Source organism: Botryllus schlosseri, chromosome 2 (assembly GCF_051294905.1).
Source record: "Botryllus schlosseri isolate E-star chromosome 2, Bs_hap1, whole genome shotgun sequence".
NCBI lineage: Eukaryota > Metazoa > Chordata > Ascidiacea > Stolidobranchia > Styelidae > Botryllus > Botryllus schlosseri.
In genome coordinates this window covers 25,148,889-25,168,358 of record NC_137237.1, presented here as the reverse complement: position 1 = coordinate 25,168,358, position 19,470 = coordinate 25,148,889, and the positions used below count along the sequence as shown (strand labels likewise).

The 19,470-nt window shown below is 38.4% G+C and overlaps 1 protein-coding gene across 1 annotated transcript; it reads left to right on the top strand.

Annotated features, from left to right (window-relative positions):
• The first annotated feature begins 8,080 nt into the window (after nt 1-8,080).
• LOC145434428 (nuclear receptor subfamily 1 group D member 2-like) lies at nt 8,081-17,419 on the top strand. Its single transcript, XM_080311777.1, has 3 exons — nt 8,081-8,107; nt 8,553-9,059; nt 13,625-17,419. The coding sequence occupies exons 1-3, from the start codon at nt 8,081-8,083 to the stop codon at nt 15,515-15,517; spliced, it is 2,427 nt and encodes an 808-aa protein (XP_080167903.1). The 3' UTR covers nt 15,518-17,419.
• Nucleotides 17,420-19,470: the final 2,051 nt, after the last annotated feature.

Sequence of the window (19,470 nt, the reverse complement as noted above, 5' to 3'; positions counted from 1 at the left end):
AGCACTGACTATGCTGGTAGGACCAGAAAAAAGACGGTTTGCTTGCATTGCTTAGCATGTCCTTAATGAATCTTAGATCATTACCGGCTGCGTCACGACTAATGCTTGAATCAATAACAGACATGGACATAAAAATTATGTATTGAATTGGTGTGGTGGTTACACTCTTCTTCAGAAATCCAATGTAAGCAACCTGGTCGACCCACATATCTTCTGAGCATACAGGATTGTGTCCAGAATCCATATCACATGTTATGCTGCACCAGTTTGGCGATGTCTAATGTACCTTACCTGCACCCAGAAAACAGGACCACTTGGTGTAATCTCAAGCCTATCAGATATGTAGGCTATTTCTGGTATCTATACTTACTTCTATAAGTTCATAATTATTCGCTGTTTCGCCTCTTTCATGCATGCAATAGGTTATTGTTGCAATAAAGCTATCGGTACCTAGTTTTAACACTAAAACATTCAATGACCAGATGTCTCATGTTATTATTAAATCACCAACGTACAATGTGATTACAGAATCATTGCCGTTAGTGAACTTCTTGAACTAGTAAAAGCACATAATCAGCAAGCCGCTGTGGTCGTGACCATTGAAGCATAGCTGATTAACCAATCAAGAGACATGATTTCGTGATTACTAGTCTTCTCGCCGTTCTATGGTCGCTAACACGCCCACTCTACGGCATCTACTTTCAAACGCATTTAGACAAATGTTAACGACTTTCCTATGAGCTTATTGCAGGTTCATTGATGTTTTTTATCAATAATCTACAGAATGAGACATGGATACGCATCTTTTTTGAGATTTTCCCAATTATGGACAACCCTACTGCGCATATATGTCTCCATGAATATGTAGACTGTCCTGTATATAATTTTGAACAAATCCGTCTATTCCCCACCAGAAACCATTGAATTCCCCACCAGTGGGGAATTCACCACTGTTTGGGAACCACTGATTTAAACTGATATTGCTTCTACAGTACAAATAATGTGCGAGTTTCAGAGTCCAAATTTACGCTAATAACCCATAATTCTGCAGGTTGCCTAGTTTGATACTCGAGCAATAGTCAGCTAACATATGCAAGCTCCAATCTACTCTGGTATCTTATCGCCATTTTCTCCTTGCCCATCTCTGACTATGTCAAGGTTTTCAGGAAAATTATTAAGATATTTTAGTTTTTTTTAATGTCTGCTGTCCGACATAAACATATGGCAGTGGCGAATGTGTATCAGGGTTGCATGTGCTGTGCATCCTTATTGTCTGACCACAAAGAAAACACAATGTTTCAAAGCTGATACAATGATCCAATCGTTCTCGTGATATTGCATCAATTCAATGTTTCTGCATTATTCTCAATATTTTGTATTATTCGCGAAGACTCACCGAGTGTGCAATTGTTGCTGTACCTAAGACGTTGCCATTTTGGAGAATGCCACACTTTAGGATCCTATCGAGCTACCTATAGGCATTTGCCATTACCTTGAGATGTAAATCGGGATTCCTAACTTCTCCAGTAATCCATGCCGACGGTATATCATGCCAATATGCCAGTATCACGGCAATACAAAAAGCTACCGAAAGTAGGCCGACGAAGAAAAGGCTGATTCTCCTGATCGAAAGTGAGATGCCTTCTCTACCTTGCCAAGTAATCTTTTCTCCCTTCGTAAGGATGGTAAAAGTTCCGAAAATTTCTATTCCAAGTCCCAAAGCTTATGTCAGATCAATAACTTGAGTTATTGGACTACTCTACGTTCTGAATCATCTTCGATTTCAAAATCTTCATCATTAGGCCTGCTATACCTAAGATCTTCATCTTGATCCAAATTATCGAGCATATAGCAGTTTAAAGTTACACTGGGTAAGTTGAATGGCGCATCGGACCTAGCTGATAGTAAATGTAATGTTTATTTTTCTTGCCATATCCTGCAGTTTGCATCAAATATGCGTGTAAAATATCCTCGGATGGTTGCATCCTCCAACCAAAAATGGGTGAAAGCATCGGCTTAGATCGATAACGGTACCTTTTTTCTTAATAATTCAATCGAGCGCCCTTGGCTATATAACTTATTATATGGTAAAAGTGTTGATTTTTAAATGGTATGGAAAAGTAATATGGCTAAATTCGTGAAAATTTGCATATTTTGGGCATATGTCGTAGATCAAAAACTTGACGCGATAGAAGAAAACCAGTGGCATTTTGGGAATCAGCCAAAATTAGCCTAAATCAAGTGCAAAATCAAAGTCAACAAATTTTTCGTTCAAAATTGTTGCCCAGTATAATTAATGATTACCCACCAATCGGGATATTTTTTAATCCGAAATTTTCAATTGTAATAACTTCGCTTCTACCGGTGGGAAGGGTGAAAAAATTGTTAAGCATCCTTTTTTAGACAACTTAACAATTTCAATCAACCGACATCTCTTGTGGAGGCGCTCCTTCATCCTCCCATCGGAAAGAAGTGCTACTTGGTTATATGATATCGACATTTCTTCATTTAACGCCTAAGCAAGAATATTAATTTCTGAGTTTAATGATGCAAAGTTGATGAATCGCTTTTACAATAGTAAAATCTAATATAAATCCAATGGCAATTTCACAAATGCCGAGGTATCTGTTAATCCAGTCAGGATTCTTTGAATTTCCTACTACAATTGCATAGGCCTACTGCAAAACAGTAATTATATTGTGTTCTTATGCAAAATAGTACCTGCCTATTCACCAACATATCAATCCCAATGTCATTCATTGGTCCACGTTGCACAGTGTAGAAAGATGTTCATGCAGAAACATGAATTCCCTCGATCCTAGTTATAATCTGATTCTGATTGTACCATGTGGTGTATTGATTGTTTTCCAGTAATTGATCGCACTTCTGTGCATGATTCAAGGTGTATGCATTTTCCCTCTAGGTCAGTGTGTGTATGTATATTTATGCAGATCTATACCACACTAATCTGGATGGGATTATATGCTTCCAATACAATCGATGGGAACCTTTTTTACGTCGGTGCACTGTACTATGGAACATACACGAAACATTGATTTTGTTTCTTTTAGTTTCAGCTGAAACCAGATGACTACTTTTAGCCCCTCAGGTATTGGATTCATGCGGTTGTGGTATGTCCATCTTGTAGGCTTATTCGAGATATTGTGTTTTCATTTATGAGGTTTACAATGGTTGCACTCTTCAGACTTGAGGCCTGCTTAATATGCTTATTGTGGGAAGGATTAGTTCATCAGTCAAATCCCATTATTGCTACCTGTCTGCTACTGCTCGAAAAATTTCATAGCAGCATAGGAATTTCTTTATTTAATGTAAAATTTATATATTTATTTGATGTTGTTATATTCTTGAAATAGAGCCCTATTTTATTAGTGCCGGGTGGCATCAGATAGTTATTATTGCCCAGAGTATGGATTCTCAAATAGTGGATCATGAGCCGAATTAAGGTCTCAAGATATTTATGATTGTTGCCTAAAAAAGTTAACCCCAAATTATTATTATCATTATTATTAGTGGGCTGATTTTTGATTCACGGTCTGTGATGTGTATATTGTTGATATATTACATTAGGCTAAATGATATTGCCCCACGATATAACGAATTCTGCAACATTCAACGATAATTGAGGTGATGGCAATACATCCTGTGGACTAAATATGATACGTAATGTCAAGTCCAAATGTTTCATTGCAATCTAATTTAGGGCAAATTGGATTGGAGTAGCTGTTTTATATTTTCACTGCTTTAGTGAATTGCATTTTAGACTGTATTACCACTTCAACTTCAGCATTTAATCATGAATTACATTAGTCAGTCAGTATGTTCTATCTACTACTAGAACTTTGTTTAGTAAAATTTATAATTTATTATTATTTTAATCAGTGCATCGGTCATAACATCAAGACGGTATAGGCTAGTCGTGGAATATATCTATAGAGATCACACTCATATAACCAGCAGTATTAGTTATTTTGTGTTAGTAGCAGAATGCATCTTGCCAAGTTGGCAGTCACCAGTTACCCATAAAATCTTTCCCACTTGGTGAAAGAGATTTGTTATGACCAGGCAATGAGAACCTGTTCTTGATGGCTAAAAAGCTGCTTCTACTGGAGAACGTCCTTTATCACCTTATCCTCTGAAGAAATGATGAGAAGCATTGCCTTCAAATAATTCAGATGTTAATTCCAGATTACCAATCTTGCAACTCTGGAAAATCGGTTTCAAGTAGGCTTATGATTGCCATGTACGTAGGGTTGCATTTAATACAAAAATCAATTTAAAACAAACACGTTTAAATCAAGCCCCTTGTTAAAAACATGTTTTTTATTGTTTTTTTTTTTTTGTTTTTTTAAGCCATGACGTCACGAATATTCAGTTCTGACGTTATAGTGAATTGGCATTGACAATTGAAATTATAGGGCAGTGTTGGGATGACTCGAGTCATGACTTGACTCGAGTCAGAGTCGAGTCACCTTTTTCGTATGACTTGACTTGACTCGAGTCACTTTGCTAAAATGACTTGACTTGACTTGACTCGGGGTATCAGAAATGTGGATTGACTCGTGACTCGGAGCAAAATTCACGAGTCAATTTCAAGTCATCAAGTAATCGGTGTCGATAAAAATCACTGTATCTTGCATATGGTCGGATTGTTCGCGAAACTCCAGCGTAAACCGTGAGAGTGAGCACTGAGCAATCATTGAATGATTCAATGATTTAATGAGCCTCCATTGTTCTCTCACAAATAAATTAACCGCAAACGAGGTGATCGAAACTTACAGCTTACGTTGTCGTAAACTAATTTAGTAAAGTAATTCAACAGCAAAATGTCTATTTCTGTTCTTGCCTTAATCAAACCTTTTGTTTTTTTTTATATTGAATTCGAATATAGTTTATAGCCTATAGTTCTCAACCATTGGCACGGGCTGAAATTGGATCATATCAATTTGTAAGTGAGTAATGTATTGCATCTTATCAATTCGTTTCTCTATTCTGTTGGGAACTATAAACTGAGGCTATGCAATTACTTACGTAGTTTAACAGATCTACATATATGTGAGCGATACAGCGTGTATATTAGGGCTCTTCAAAAATGACTTTTTTCTCAAATCGTACTGGCTACTTGACAAAATTGTTAGGTTACCTAATTTAAGCCTACACACAAAATTTGGTTCAATTCCAGCCAGTAACCGCTTTGCTACAGGTGAAGAAAGTTTCTATTTATTATATAAAAATAAATAATAAAAGAAATTTCTGTTCACCCCATGAAAGTGTTAGGCTGTCTATAGAAACGATGCTCACCAAATTTGGTTCAATTCCAACCAGTGGAAGCGGAGTTATTGCCGTCGAAAAATTTGGATTTGAATAAAATAGTATTTACGGTGACCGATTCTTTGTTTATTTATTAAAGTTGTGTTAACCGTAAATACTGTTTTATTCAAATCCAAATTTTTCGACGGCAATAACTCCGTTTCCACTGGTTGGAATTGAACCAAATTTGGTGAGCATCGTTTCTATAGACAGCCTAACACTTTCATGGGGTGAACAGAAAATTTTCAAATTTTTTTATTATTTATTTTTTTATAATAAATAGAAACTTTCTTCTCCTTAGCAAAGCGGTTACTGGCTGGAATTGAACCAAATTTTGTGTGTAGGCTTAAATTAGGCAACCTAACAATTTTATCAAGTAGCCAGTACGATTTGAGAAAAAAAGTCATTTTTGAAGAGCCCTAGTGTATATTTAACTCTACATTTATTCATCGATTCAGAATCAATGACCACTCAATCTGTATTTCAGACAGCTAGCAAATACAATGACCTAATCATGCCCCACTTCGAAAAGGCAACTTGACTTGAATTGTGACTTGACTCGTGACTTGACTTGACTTGACTCGACTTGACTCGAGTCACCTCCAAAGATCGGGTGACTTGACTTGACTCGAGTCACCTTCGAAAATCAATTGACTTGACTTGACTCGAGTCAAAATATGCAGTGACTCGAAATGACTCGTGACTCGAAGGTAGTGACTTGATCCCAACACTGTTATAGGGTAAATAGAGCTCCTTTGACGAAATATCTGTACTATTGCTGTTCAACCGACTATTTTGAGGGTTCCAACCATCCCATATCGATATACGTTGGCTATATCAGGCAGGGTTGTAATGATTCGAGTCATGACTCGACTCGAGTCAGACTCGAGTCACGAATTCTTGGTGACTCGACTTGACTCGAGTCATTTTATTGAAAAGGGAAAATGACTCGACTCGACTCGAGTCAATATTTGGATTGACTCGACTTGTACTCGAGTCATTACGCATGACTCGACCCAAGTCATTGACTCGGCATATTTTATATGACTTGAAGATGAAGAAATTTGCGACTCGTACTGACTAGATCAACGCATATGACGAATTCTGCCGATATCGCTATTTGTCGCCACTGCTTTCGTTGCACTCGTCTGATATCAGATATGCCGCCGTAAAAACAACAGACAATGGCACATATAGTAGCAATGCATTGTACAAAATCATCCTGTGATGAAGAGGTAATAGATCCTCCGCAATCAAAGTAGTCGAGGCTTTTCAATTATACAAGCAAACAATCGAAGCAAAGTTCAATTAGAGGCAATGAAATGACTCAGATAGTCAAGTACTTGGAAGAGACTGATAAGCTCATGTGTAGATTCGAAGGCGATGATTCTTTGCATTATTGGTCTACCAGAAATAATCAGTATCCAATGCTCTTCAATGTGGTTCAAAATGCTTGTCAATTCCTTATCTAGTGCACCAGTGGAACGTGTTTCAGTAGATGTGGATTTATTCTAAGGCCATGCCGCTATAACATATATGAGGATCTCCTTTCCACTTTAGTATTTTTGAATTGTAACTCATCATTGATTTGATCTGCTGTCAGTGAAAACACACAATACACTCCGTCCATTTGACGTTTTGTTAAGTATATGCGCATTGTGCACGTGAGTAGTAATGAATGGCTAATGTTGTGTGATGTTTGTACAATAGGGTTGTTCAAAAATAACTTCTTATTAATTTTACTGGGTGGCTACTTGGTAAAATTGTTATGTTGCATAAAAAGAACACTGAATCTGGCTTAATTTTGAAAAGTAGAATCAATAATATGAGAGTTGAAAATTTTTTATTTGAAAATTAAGGGAGTGTTTTTGGTGAGAAATTATTTCATATAATATAATTAAATGCTAGTAGTAAGCCGACTATTTTTTCATATCCAAAATATTCCACTCTAATAAATTCGCTTTTTCTAGTTGGAATTGAGCCAAATTTGCTATGAATCATATTTTACACGATATAACAATATCATGAGGTGGTCGGTAAAATTCGAAAATCTCTATTTGTAGTTAATCCAAAATTTCCTCTCATATTAGTAACGCTCCGGCGGCTATTTCGGGAGCTGAGCAGGAAAGCTGACCTTTTTTAGTCAAACACCTGATAATGTGAGAGAAAAATGTACGTCTACATAAACATGCATCTGTTGATTCTCTATCAGCTGGTATCTAGACGTGAATTCGTCGGTTCTATATCAGATAGCATGTAGAATGAATTCGTTGATTCTCTAAAAGCTATAAGCTAATTCAGGATTGAAAACATTAGTTGAACATGACTTCAATACTGTGACTTGGACTCGACTCGAGTCATAACGCTATGACTCGGACTTGAGCCTTTAAACGGTGACTTGGACTCGGACTCGACTCGGTGATGAATTGAAAATGACTCGACTTGACTCGAGTCAAAACCACAAAAGTAAGATTGACTCGTGACTCGGAACAATGTGACTTGGTTACAACCCTGAATCAGGTAGTAACTGTCTGTAGGCTCATACAACATGTTTTAGGAAAGTAATTATATAGTTATGGCATAATTTTTTTTACCTTGAAGAAAACACAATTTTTTTAAAGGTCTTTGTTTAAAACACTGTTTCAAACATGTTTTAAACAAAGTGTTTTAAAACACCGTTTGTTTTAAATGCAACTATACATATAGGCGTATAACAGAGCAATGTTGGAAGAAAGGTGGTCATCACAATACAATGGATTTACCTTTACTGGATTTACTGGTCAGATGCACAAAATTGGACAAGTCACCAGCAATACGTTGAAAGTCCCCTGGTACAATCAAATACCAAAGTCTATCTTTAATCACCCTTTATTCCATATAATAAAAGCCCAAATCAACATCACTGAGTGTACCCGTGAGTTTGACAACGTCCTGCTGAATAGTAAATTATTGTCACCAAAAATTATGCTTCTATGGACTATAACCAATTAACCACATTAACAGAAGGATAGCGACGGCACTTTGTTGTTGCCTGCTAATGAATGGTTGCATAGCCTTTTCCAAAAAAATTGCGGTGGCTGATAAGTGAGACGATATGGCACAATGATTTTTGCAGGTGGCAAATTTTTTTGAGATAATGCCTGCAACGTCGTGTCACAATCCTCTGTCGTCAACGTAATGACAACCCTCATATCTCCGGAGCTATAGCGAAGCCAACATCATAGTCACTGCAAAATGGGAAGAGAAAGCCGAAATATGAATGGAAATCGTCAGAACTTGGCATTAAATGTTCAATTTGCGGCGATCGTGCATCTGGATTTCATTACGGAGTGCACGCCTGCGAAGGCTGCAAAGGTTTCTTTCGTAGGACAGTTAGAATGAAATTGCAATACGAGGAGTGCTCGAGTGATTGTCGTATAACTACCAAAAGCCGGAATAAATGTCAGTATTGCCGATATAAAAAGTGCACCAAACTCGGCATGTCCCACAATGCTATTCGTTTCGGTAGAATGACCAAGGTTGAGAAGAAAAAAATCATAAGTAAAATCAACGAAGAGCTACCTCAACATCTGTCCCAAGCGAGCGTCCAGATAGAAGAGAGGTACAAAAAGCTAGCTGGTATTCTTTTACCTGCCTATAATAAATTAACAGTGACAAATGCTGCAATGGGTTATGGGCCGAACACAACCCGACCCACAGCTGTCTATGATAGAATCTATAGAAGACCTTTTGTCTCTGCACCCTGATAATCAGGTGAACGAAGAATGTCCTTCCACATCCTCTGCTTCTGGAACGAGTGGTTCTACCAGTTCTTCTGTCAGGCATTACCTTACGAAATGTAATATTTTCCAATCTCTTGACAGTTTCAATACTGATATTTCAAGCGCCGCGAATTTCAAAGTCATCATTCAGCTATTGGAGAAGGATAAGAATGCTGATTTTTTATGGAATCTAGTTTGGGGTCTGTCAAACAGACTGCTGACTCGGAGGAATGTGTACAGCAGCAGAAAGTCACCATCGAGAAAATAGCGTTTTTGCTGAAGCATGTTCCGGAGATTGGAACTGGATTTCGACATGCTGGCATCACAGAATCAGACATAGAACTTCATGCAACAGAGCATGGCATGTGTTTACTCAAGTCTTTCATTTGCATCATGCACGATATGCACGTCCACTCACGCATAGAACTTGAATTAGGAAGAGCTGAATCAGTAGTAATGGGTATTTTGAAAAAATCCAGAAGGGATAATATTCATCTTGTCATAGTCTCCAGCACCCAGAATCACAGCTATAGAATAGAACTAATGAGATACTTCTATCAAGCGACACAACAACGAATTGCAAAATTTGTCGGCGAGCTATCGCAATTCTCAAAACACATCCCTGGATTTACGCAATTACCCTTGGATGATTAAGTCATTTTGCTTGAATTTGCCTGCTTCGAGGTGATTCCATTCCTTTTGTCGTGCACTGTTTTTTTCAATGGCGCTGTTATTCCAGCAATTTACGCATACGTAACTTTAGATTTCATGAAAAAATTAGACTATATTGGCGAATTTCTTCTATCCCAATTTAGATTCGCAGAAATAATTGCTAATATGGGTCTCACTGATGAGGAACTTGCGGTTGTCACATCTGTTGTGATATTATCCGTGACCGACCAGATTTGAAATGTCCGGACAAAGTTGAAGAACTTCAAACTAATGTTGTATTAGCACTTGAATCTCTGATAAAATGCAATCATCCACAGGATCCGTTCTTATTTCCAAAGCTAATAATAAAGTTATCTGATGTACGACATTTGACCGCATATCACAATTCAATGTCACACCGTATTCGTAATGCAGGCTCAATGAAACACCTACAATACAATACAATACATTGGGTTATAATTTTCATCTGAACAAGCTACACATACAATGTACAATGCGATAAGACACAATGCAATGTAACTAACAGATAGGAGGATGTCGAACGACACGCATCAGTAGCGATCCTTTACTCAAACATCCACCTCGGCCTAGAGTGCCCGATGTCACAGTTCTTTTTCGATGTTGATCTTTTTTGAAGCCTTTCCATTAGTTCTTTCCATTCTTTGTGAGTGCTTTCTTTCTTCGGGTCTTTTTCTGGGCAGCGGGGGAAGAGAAGCCCAAATGAACCTCCGACGGGAATCGAACCGGGTCCGCCTGCTTGGTAGGCACTTATCGTCACCACTACGCTATCTCCCCCCTATTTGATCCATTGGGATCAGAATTATTGCAGGGCCGATAATCGGTTCTGGGAAATCTGAGACAAGTGCCCTGACAGGAATCTAAGTTGTAGTTTTGTCCGTGATTTCACATTTTCCAGAGCATGGCAATTTCCTTTTTCAGTCCCAATTTGTGTCAAGCCTGATTCTGTTTTTTTTTTTTTGTGGTTAATTGGAAGGCTGTTTCATCGGTGTTACATGCGTCGGTTGTGTTATTCCGTCCCGACTAGTTTTGTGTACATTTATTTATGACATTACCCGGTCCCGTGTTTCAAATTGTTGATGGATTGATATATAACTGCAATCTCGTTATTTGGGAAAAGTAGCGAAGCCTCTTCTGCTTTACGACACATGGTTTAAGGTAATCCTCAATGAATTTGCCTAATTGTTTCATAATAAGGTGTTGATGTGTTTGCTTGTATATGGCACGATGCGTTTGTTGTTTTTGGAGATTGGTATTTGGCAAACCAGCCCGTTGGTATTTTTTGGTTTAATTTAATTTGATGTTGAAATTGGCATTTTGACTGGTCTGACTTTATATGAACAAAAACGATGGTGAATTTGACACGACAACGACAGTTGCGCTCATCGCCTGTTTAGGCCTGGTGAACCACGACAATGCATTCGTATAGTTCAGTTTCTTTGCTGTTGTATACCGGGGACGACTTGCATGCTCGCGCACTCTTAATCTTCCATTCGCTTTCGATTACATGCGTCTAATTGCAGGTCTCTGCTGCCGACTTCGGAGCTCGGCTCACTCTTTCTCTGGGCCTTTTCAAGATGCTGCAAACCATCCCGTTTGAATTTTTGGATTAATTTAATTTGATGTTGAAATCGGCATCTTGACTGGTCTTACTTTATATGAACAAAAACGATGGTGAATCTTCAATTTTGGCTATTGGTAGAATCAGTTTAATCGTAAAATGAGGCCACATACCACTGCCCTATTGCCGGAATTTTCCGATTAGCATATTGTAAACAGCTTCAAAGTACTCCTTAACGTATGGCTGTCTATGACCTAACTGTATGAATACCAATTTTTTATGCTCAACAAGATACTTGTTTCCCGAGGACAGTCTAGCAGACGGGTTCTACTAAACTGTTAGTGATTTTTCAAAACATGGACTAGTACTTGTACCTGCCTATTCACCAATATATCAATCCCAATGTCATTCATTGGTCAATGTTGCACAGTGTAGAAATAAATTAGAATCGCTAACAGTTTAGTTCGTGCAGAAACATTAATTCACTCGATCCTAGTTATAATCTGATTTTGACTGTACCATGTGGTGTATTGATTGTTTTCCAGTAATTGATTGGACCTCTGTGCATGATTCAACGTGGATGCATTTTCCCTCTAGCTTAGTGTATGTATGTATATTTATGCAGATCTATACCACACTAATCGGGATGTGATTACATGCTTCCGATACAATCGATAGAGGAACCTTTTTCACGTCGGTGCACCGTACTATGGAACATACACGAAACATTAATTTTATTCGTTCAATTTTAGCTGAAACCAGATGACTACTTCTAGCCACTCAGGTATTGGATTTATGCGGATGGGGTATGTCCATCCTATAGGCCTATTTGAGATATTGTGTTTTCATTTATGAGGTTTACAATGGTTGCACTCGTCAGACTTGAGGCCTGCTTGATATGCTTATTGCGGGAGGGATTAGTTCATCGGTCAAATCCCATTATTGCTACCTTTCTGCTACTGCTCAAAAAATTTCATAGCAGCATTGGAATTTCTTTATTAGATTTAAAATTTATTTATTTATTTGATGTTATTATATTCTTGAAATAGAGACCGTATTTTATTAGTGCCGGGTGGCATCAGATAGTTATTATGGCCCAGAGTATGGATCCTCAAATAGTGGATCATGAGCCGAATTAGGGTCGAAAAATATTTATGATTGTTGCCTGTAAAAGTTAACCCCAAATTATTATTATTAACATCATTATTAGTGGGCTGTTTTTTGCCTCACGGTATGTGATGTGTATACTGTTCATATGTTACATTAAGCTAAATGATATTGCCCCAGGATATAACGCATTCTGCAACATTCAACGATAATTGAGGTGATGGCAGTAGATCCTGTGGACTAAATATGATATGTAATGTCAAGTCCAAATGTTTGATTGCAATCTAATTTAGGGCAAATTGGATTGGAGTAGCTGTTTTCCATTTTCACTGCTTCAGCGAATTACATTTTAGACTGTGTTTCCACTTCAACTTCAGCATTTATTCATGAATTAGTTAGTCAGTATGTTCTGCTTACTAGAATGTTGTTTAGAAAACTTTATAATTTATTATTATTTTAATCAGTGCATTAGTCATAACATCGAAACGGTATAGGCTAATCATGGAATATATCTATAGAGATCACACTCATTTAACCAGCAGTATTAGTTATTTTGTGTTAGTAGCAGAATGCATCTTGCCAAGTTGGCAATCACCAGTTACCCATAAAATCTTTCCCACTTGAAAGAAATTTGTCATTACCAGGCAATGAGAACCTGTACTTGATGGCTAAAAACTGCTTCTACTGAAGAAACGTCCGTTATTACCTTATCCTCTGCAGAAATGTTGAGAAGCACTGCTTTTAAGTAATTCAGATGTTAATTCCAGATTAGCAATCTTGCAACTCTGGAAAATCGGTTTCCAGTATGGCCTATAATTGCCATGTAGGCGAACAACAGAGCAATGTTGGAAGAAAGGTGCTCATCACAATACAATGGATTTACTATACCCTTCTGTTGTCTAAAAAGAGACAACTGGCCACATGCACTAAATTGGAAAAGTCACCAGGAATACGTTGAAAATCCCCTGGTACAATCAAATACTAAAGCCTATCTTTAATCACCCTTTACTCGATATAATAAAAGCCCAAACCAACATCACTGAGTGTACCTGTGAGTGTGACAACGCACTGCTGAACAGTAAATTAATGTCACCAAAAATATGCTTCTATGGACTATAACCAAATTAACAAAATGATAGTGACGCACTTTGTTGTTGCTTAATGTATGGTTGCAAAGCCTTTTCCCAAAAAAAAAAACAATTTGCGGCAGCTGATAAGTGAGACGATATGGCACAATGATTTTTGCAGGTGGCAAATTTTTTCTCAGATAAGAATAAGTGGTATGGCTACAAAAGATGCTTGCAACGTCGTGTCACAATCCTCTGTCGTCAACGTAATGACAACCCTCATATCTCCGGAGCTAGCGCAGTCAACATCATCGTCACTGCAAAATAGGAAGAGAAAGCCGAAATATGAATGGAAATCGTCAGAACTTGGCATTAAATGTTCAATTTGCGGCGATCGTGCATCTGGATTTCATTACGGAGTGCACGCCTGCGAAGGCTGCAAAGGTTTCTTTCGTAGGACAGTTAGAATGAAATTGGAATACGAGGAGTGCTCGAGTGATTGTCGTATAACTACCAAAAGCCGGAATAAATGTCAGTATTGCCGATATAAAAAGTGCACCAAACTCGGCATGTCCCACAATGCTATTCGTTTCGGTAGAATGACCAAGGTTGAGAAGAAAAAAATCATAAGTAAAATCAACGAAGAGCTACCTCAACATCTGTCCCAAGCGAGCGTCCAGATAGAAGAGAGGTACAAAAAGCTAACTGGTATTCTTTTACCTGCCTATAATAAATTAACAGTGACAAATGCTGCAATGAAGAGGTTATGGGATAACCGAACACAACCCGACTCACAGCTGTCTATGATAGAGTCTATAGAAGACCTTTTGTCTATGCACCCTGATAATCAAGTGAACGAAGAATGTCCTTCCACATCCTCTGCTTCTGGAACGAGTGGTTCTACCTGCTCTTCTGCCAGGCATTGCCTTACGAAATGTAATATTTTCCAATCTCTTGACAGTTTCAATACTGATATTTCAAGCGCCGCGAATTTCAAAGACATCATTCAGCTATTGGAGAAGGATAAGAATGCTGATTTTTTTATGGAATCTAGTTTGGCATCTGTCAAACAGACTGCTGACTCGGAGGAATGTGTACAGCAGCAGAAAGTCACCATTGACAAAATAGCGTTTTTGCTGAAACATGTTCCGGAGATTGGAACTGGATTTCGACATGCTGGCATCACAGAATCAGACATAGAACTTCATGCAACAGAGCATGGCATGTCTTTATTAAAGTCTTTCAATTACTTCATGCGCGATATGCACGTCCACTCACGCATAGAACATGAATTAGGAAGAGCTGAATCAGAATTAATGAGTATTTTGAAAAAATCCAGAAAGGAAAATATTCATCCAGTTATTGTCACCAGCACCCAGAATCACAGCTATGTAATAGAACTAATGAGATACTACTATCAAGCGACACAACAACGAATTGCAAAATTTGTCGGCGAGCTATCGCAATTCTCAAAACACATCCCTGGATTTACGCAATTACCCTTCGATGATCAAGTCATTTTACTTAAATTTGCCTGCTTCGAGGTGATTCCATTCCTTTTGCCGTGCACTGTTTTTTTCAATGGCGCTATTATTCCAGCAATTTACGCATACGTAACTTTTGATTTTATGAAAAAATTAGACTATATTGGCGAATTTCTTCTATCCCAATTTAGATTCGCAGAAACAATTGCTAATATGGGTCTCACTGATGAGGAACTTGCAGTTGTCACATCTGTTGTGATATTATCCCGTGACCGACCAGATTTGAAATGTCCGGACAAAGTTGAAGAACTTCAAACCAATGTTGTATTTGCACTTGAATCTCTGATAAAATTCAATCATCCACAGGATCCGTACTTATTTCCAAAGCTATTATTAAAGTTATCTGATGTACGACATTTGACCGCATATCACAATTCAATGTCACACCGCATTCGTAATGCAGGCTCAATGAAGCACATATTTGATCCATTGGTATCAGAATTATTGCAGGGCCGATAATCGGTTCTGGGAAATCTGAGACAAGTGCCCTGCCAGGAATCCAAGTTGTAGTTTTGTCCGTGATTTCACATTTTACTGAGCATGGCAATTTTCTTTTTTCAGTCACAATTTGTGTCAAGCCTGATTCTGTTTTTGTGGTTATGAAGGCTGTCTTATTGGTGTTACATGCGTCAGTTGTGTTATTCCGTCCCGACTATAAGTTTTGTGCACATTTGTTTATGACATTACCCGTCCCGTGTTTCAAATTGTGGGTGGATTGATATACAACTGCAATCTCGTTATTTGGGAAAAGTAGCGAAGCATCTTCTGCTTTACGACACATGGTTTAAGGCAGAGGTCTCAAACTCAAATGTGCTTGCGGGCCAATTTTCCAGTTTTGACGACGCCTCAGGCCACAGCATTTATAGGGGTATTCTATGTCTTTCCAAGTAGGCCTTATTTGGCGGGAATGAATTGTCCTATTGAAAGTGAGCCGATCCAGCAGACTGACTGTAAACACACATCGTCAAAATGTGATTTACTCTTGTATCAATTTAGGCCTGGCACGAAAAGAATCATCACATTTATAACTATTTGAATAGAATTGTTGTTGTACTTGATGTATAATCATTATAAGATTTAGACACCATATGGGCGGACAAATGTATGATGCCATCATAAAAGCTATCGGGTTATAATTCTCAGCTACTATGAATATTTTGAATCTACCAGATTGATAATTGAGACTGATCTGATATCAAAACATTTTCAAGTTGATGATTGTAATTCCAATCCAGGATTCTGGTATATTTCTGATAAGTAGGCTATTAATCTCATGGCCAAATATCTTCAAATATAGGAGCAGAAAAAATAGAAATATAATATAAAGGTATTAATGAATGTGTCCTAGCGATTGAAATGTCGGAACGCCGAACGGCCCATTGCCATTACATCGTTGGAGCGTACCCCTACGGTACTCGGTGCCTTTAAGTCGCCTTAATAACATGGTCTAGCGACGAAAGATCAAACGAACAGATTGCCAATGGTTGCCATAACTACTTGCTTCTAGTTAGCGAAATACCAAGCTGCGACCTTCTGATCTATTACTATTCCCCTTATAGTTAGTTGCGTCCATGGTTCTAACAAATTTATGGCATTCCGAGTCACTCCAAGTCCACTCGAGTCATTTTCATTTTGCCATCGAGTTAGCCTGAGTCTGAGTAATTCTAAGAAAGGTCGCATCCAAGTCCAACTCACAAATTTCAGTCCCGAATCGTGTAAGTATCAGGTTTTGTCATCATGAATTGGAAATGTGGCGAAACAGTGAATCTTCCACTGCATGGTAGCGTTTGCAATTGATATGATAGTGAAGTTTGATGGTAAGTTTAAGGGTTTCGGATCAATTTAAGAGGGACTTTTCACTTTATAACCTGAAAAGATATATATGTGACACTTATAAGTATATATTGTCGAATTAATAAAAATCTAAAATGTCGTCACGGGCCGCACAAAATGCTCTGGCGGGCCGCATGCGGGCCGCGTGTTTGAGACCTCTGGTTTAAGGTAATCCACAATGAATTTGCCTAATTGTTTCAAGGTGTTGATGTGTTTGTTTGTGTATGGCACGATGCATTTGTTGTTTTCGGAGATTGGTATTTGGCAAACCAGCCCGTTGGTATTTTTTGGTTTAATTTAATTTGATGTTGAAATTGGCATTTTGACTGGTCTGACTTTATATGAACAAAAACGATGGTGAATATGACACGACAACGACAGTTGCGCTCATCGCCTGTTTAGGCCTTGTGCGCCACGACAATGCATTCGTATAGTTCAGTTTCTTTGCTTTTGTATACCGGGGACGACTTGCATGCTCGCGCACTCCTAATCTTCCATTCGCTCTCGATTACATGCGTCTAATTGCAAGTCTCTGCTGCCGACTTCGGAGCTCGGCTCACTCTTCCTCTGGGCTTTTTAAGGTGCTGCAAACTAGCCCGTTTGAATTTTTTGGTTCAATTTAATTTGATGTTGAAGTTGGCATTATGACTGGTCTGACTTTATATGTATAAAAACGATGGTGAATCTTTAAGGTAGCCTATTGGTAGAATCAGTTTAATCATAGAATGGGGCCACATACCACTGCCCTATTGCAGGTATTTTCAGATTGTCCTAATGAAAACAGCTTCAAAGTACTTTTTAACGTAGGGCTGTCTATTACCAGAGGTAGTCAAAGTAGTCAAGAAAGCTACTCAAGCAGAAGTAGCGACGAAAAAATCTACTCAAGTACGAGTAGAAGTACTTTTTTCATAAGCAACCTAGAACTACGTCAAGTAGAAGTAGAATTGACTGACTTTAAATCTACTCAAGTAAGTAAGTAGTTGTGAAAACAATGGTAATTCCTTGTCATGGACTGTCAAAAACTGCAAATGGAGCTATGCGGAAGGTGTAGAGAGCGTGATTCATATTGATGCATCCCAGGGGGCGTCAATTTTTAAAGGAATAAGCAGTCGTTCACATCATGGGATGTAAATGAGAGTATTGATATGGAAATGCGATACTAATCCTTTGTTTACTCGAACACCCCGATTTGGAGAATATCATGGCGGGGCGCCCTCCCCCATATTATAAGGCCCCTGTATAGTTCAGTCGAAGAGCAATACAGAGAAGTTGTGACGGATGCGGCTTTAACACTTTGGGCCATTAGTATACGTTAATTAAAAATATGGCAGATCGTAAAAATGCCATGGTGCGTATAGCTTTATTTTCGGAAAATATAAGGCATTACTACACTTGCTTTTATACTTCAACATATATGTTCTCCAGACAAAAGAACTGAAACTTTAATTAGAAGTCAACTTGTAGTACTCGTAATTGAAAGAAAAATACAAATACTACTTCTGAAAAGCAGAAAACATATTTCATGTCTTTTGTCCAGAAAGTTTCAACGGTGGTCTGCTAAAACAGGTCTGACGTTAAAAAACGTCAAAGCCCACTTTCCCAGATTAGGACACGTCATGGGCTGCTAGGTATAATAGGTAATTGCTAAATTGGGAAACGGTAGTTTCGTACGTTATGGGGACCATACTTACTGTGATGAAATATTTGATATAGGCGACAAGGCGGTGTGAACGGAACCACGCAACCCGGTATCTAAATTCTTTCCAGCGATACTTTCGTTAAAACATATTTGTCACTCCATATCTACTGTGCGCGAAGCGCAACAAAATTTTTGGATATTACATGATATTTATGAAAATTAAATGTTGGTCCTACGTGAAAACAGCCCCGAAATTCCTAAGGCTATCTTTCTCATTGGGGGATTAGACTACTTCTACTTGACAAACTGAAAATAGCGAAAAGTAAATAAGTAGGTAACAAAATATTACGAAGTAGAAGTAGAAGTAGCGAAAACAAGATCTACTTGAGTACGTACCAGAAGTAGAGGAAAACTACTTGAGTACTTCGAAAAAGTAGAAGTACTTCGTTACTGACCACCTCTGTCTATTACCCATCTGTATGAATACCAATTTTTATGCTCATGAAGGTACTTGTTTCCCGAGGACAGTCAAGCAACTCTAATAGTCGCTATGGTTGCCGGAGAACCCGTCCCTTGGAGAACCCGTCCCTACCAACTCGGCCCTCGGAGAACCCGGCCCTTGGAGAACCCGTCCCTCGGTGAATTTCTCGGGAAATTTAGAAATTAGGTGTATTCACAAGTATTAATATGAATTAATAAAGTAATAATGTTATTATCAACTGATTTGTCGGTCTTGTAAGGAGGTCAGGGCATGCGTAGGTAACGCAGTCACGGCGTGATCAGATCACGTGATCACGGATTGCGCAAGCGCCAAGCGCGGGAGAGAACGCGACGTTCACATATCGATATTAGGGTTGCCGGGGGTGGGATATTAGGGTTGCCGGGGGTGGGATATTAGGGTTGCCGGGGGTGGGATATTAGGGTTGGTGGAGGTGGGATA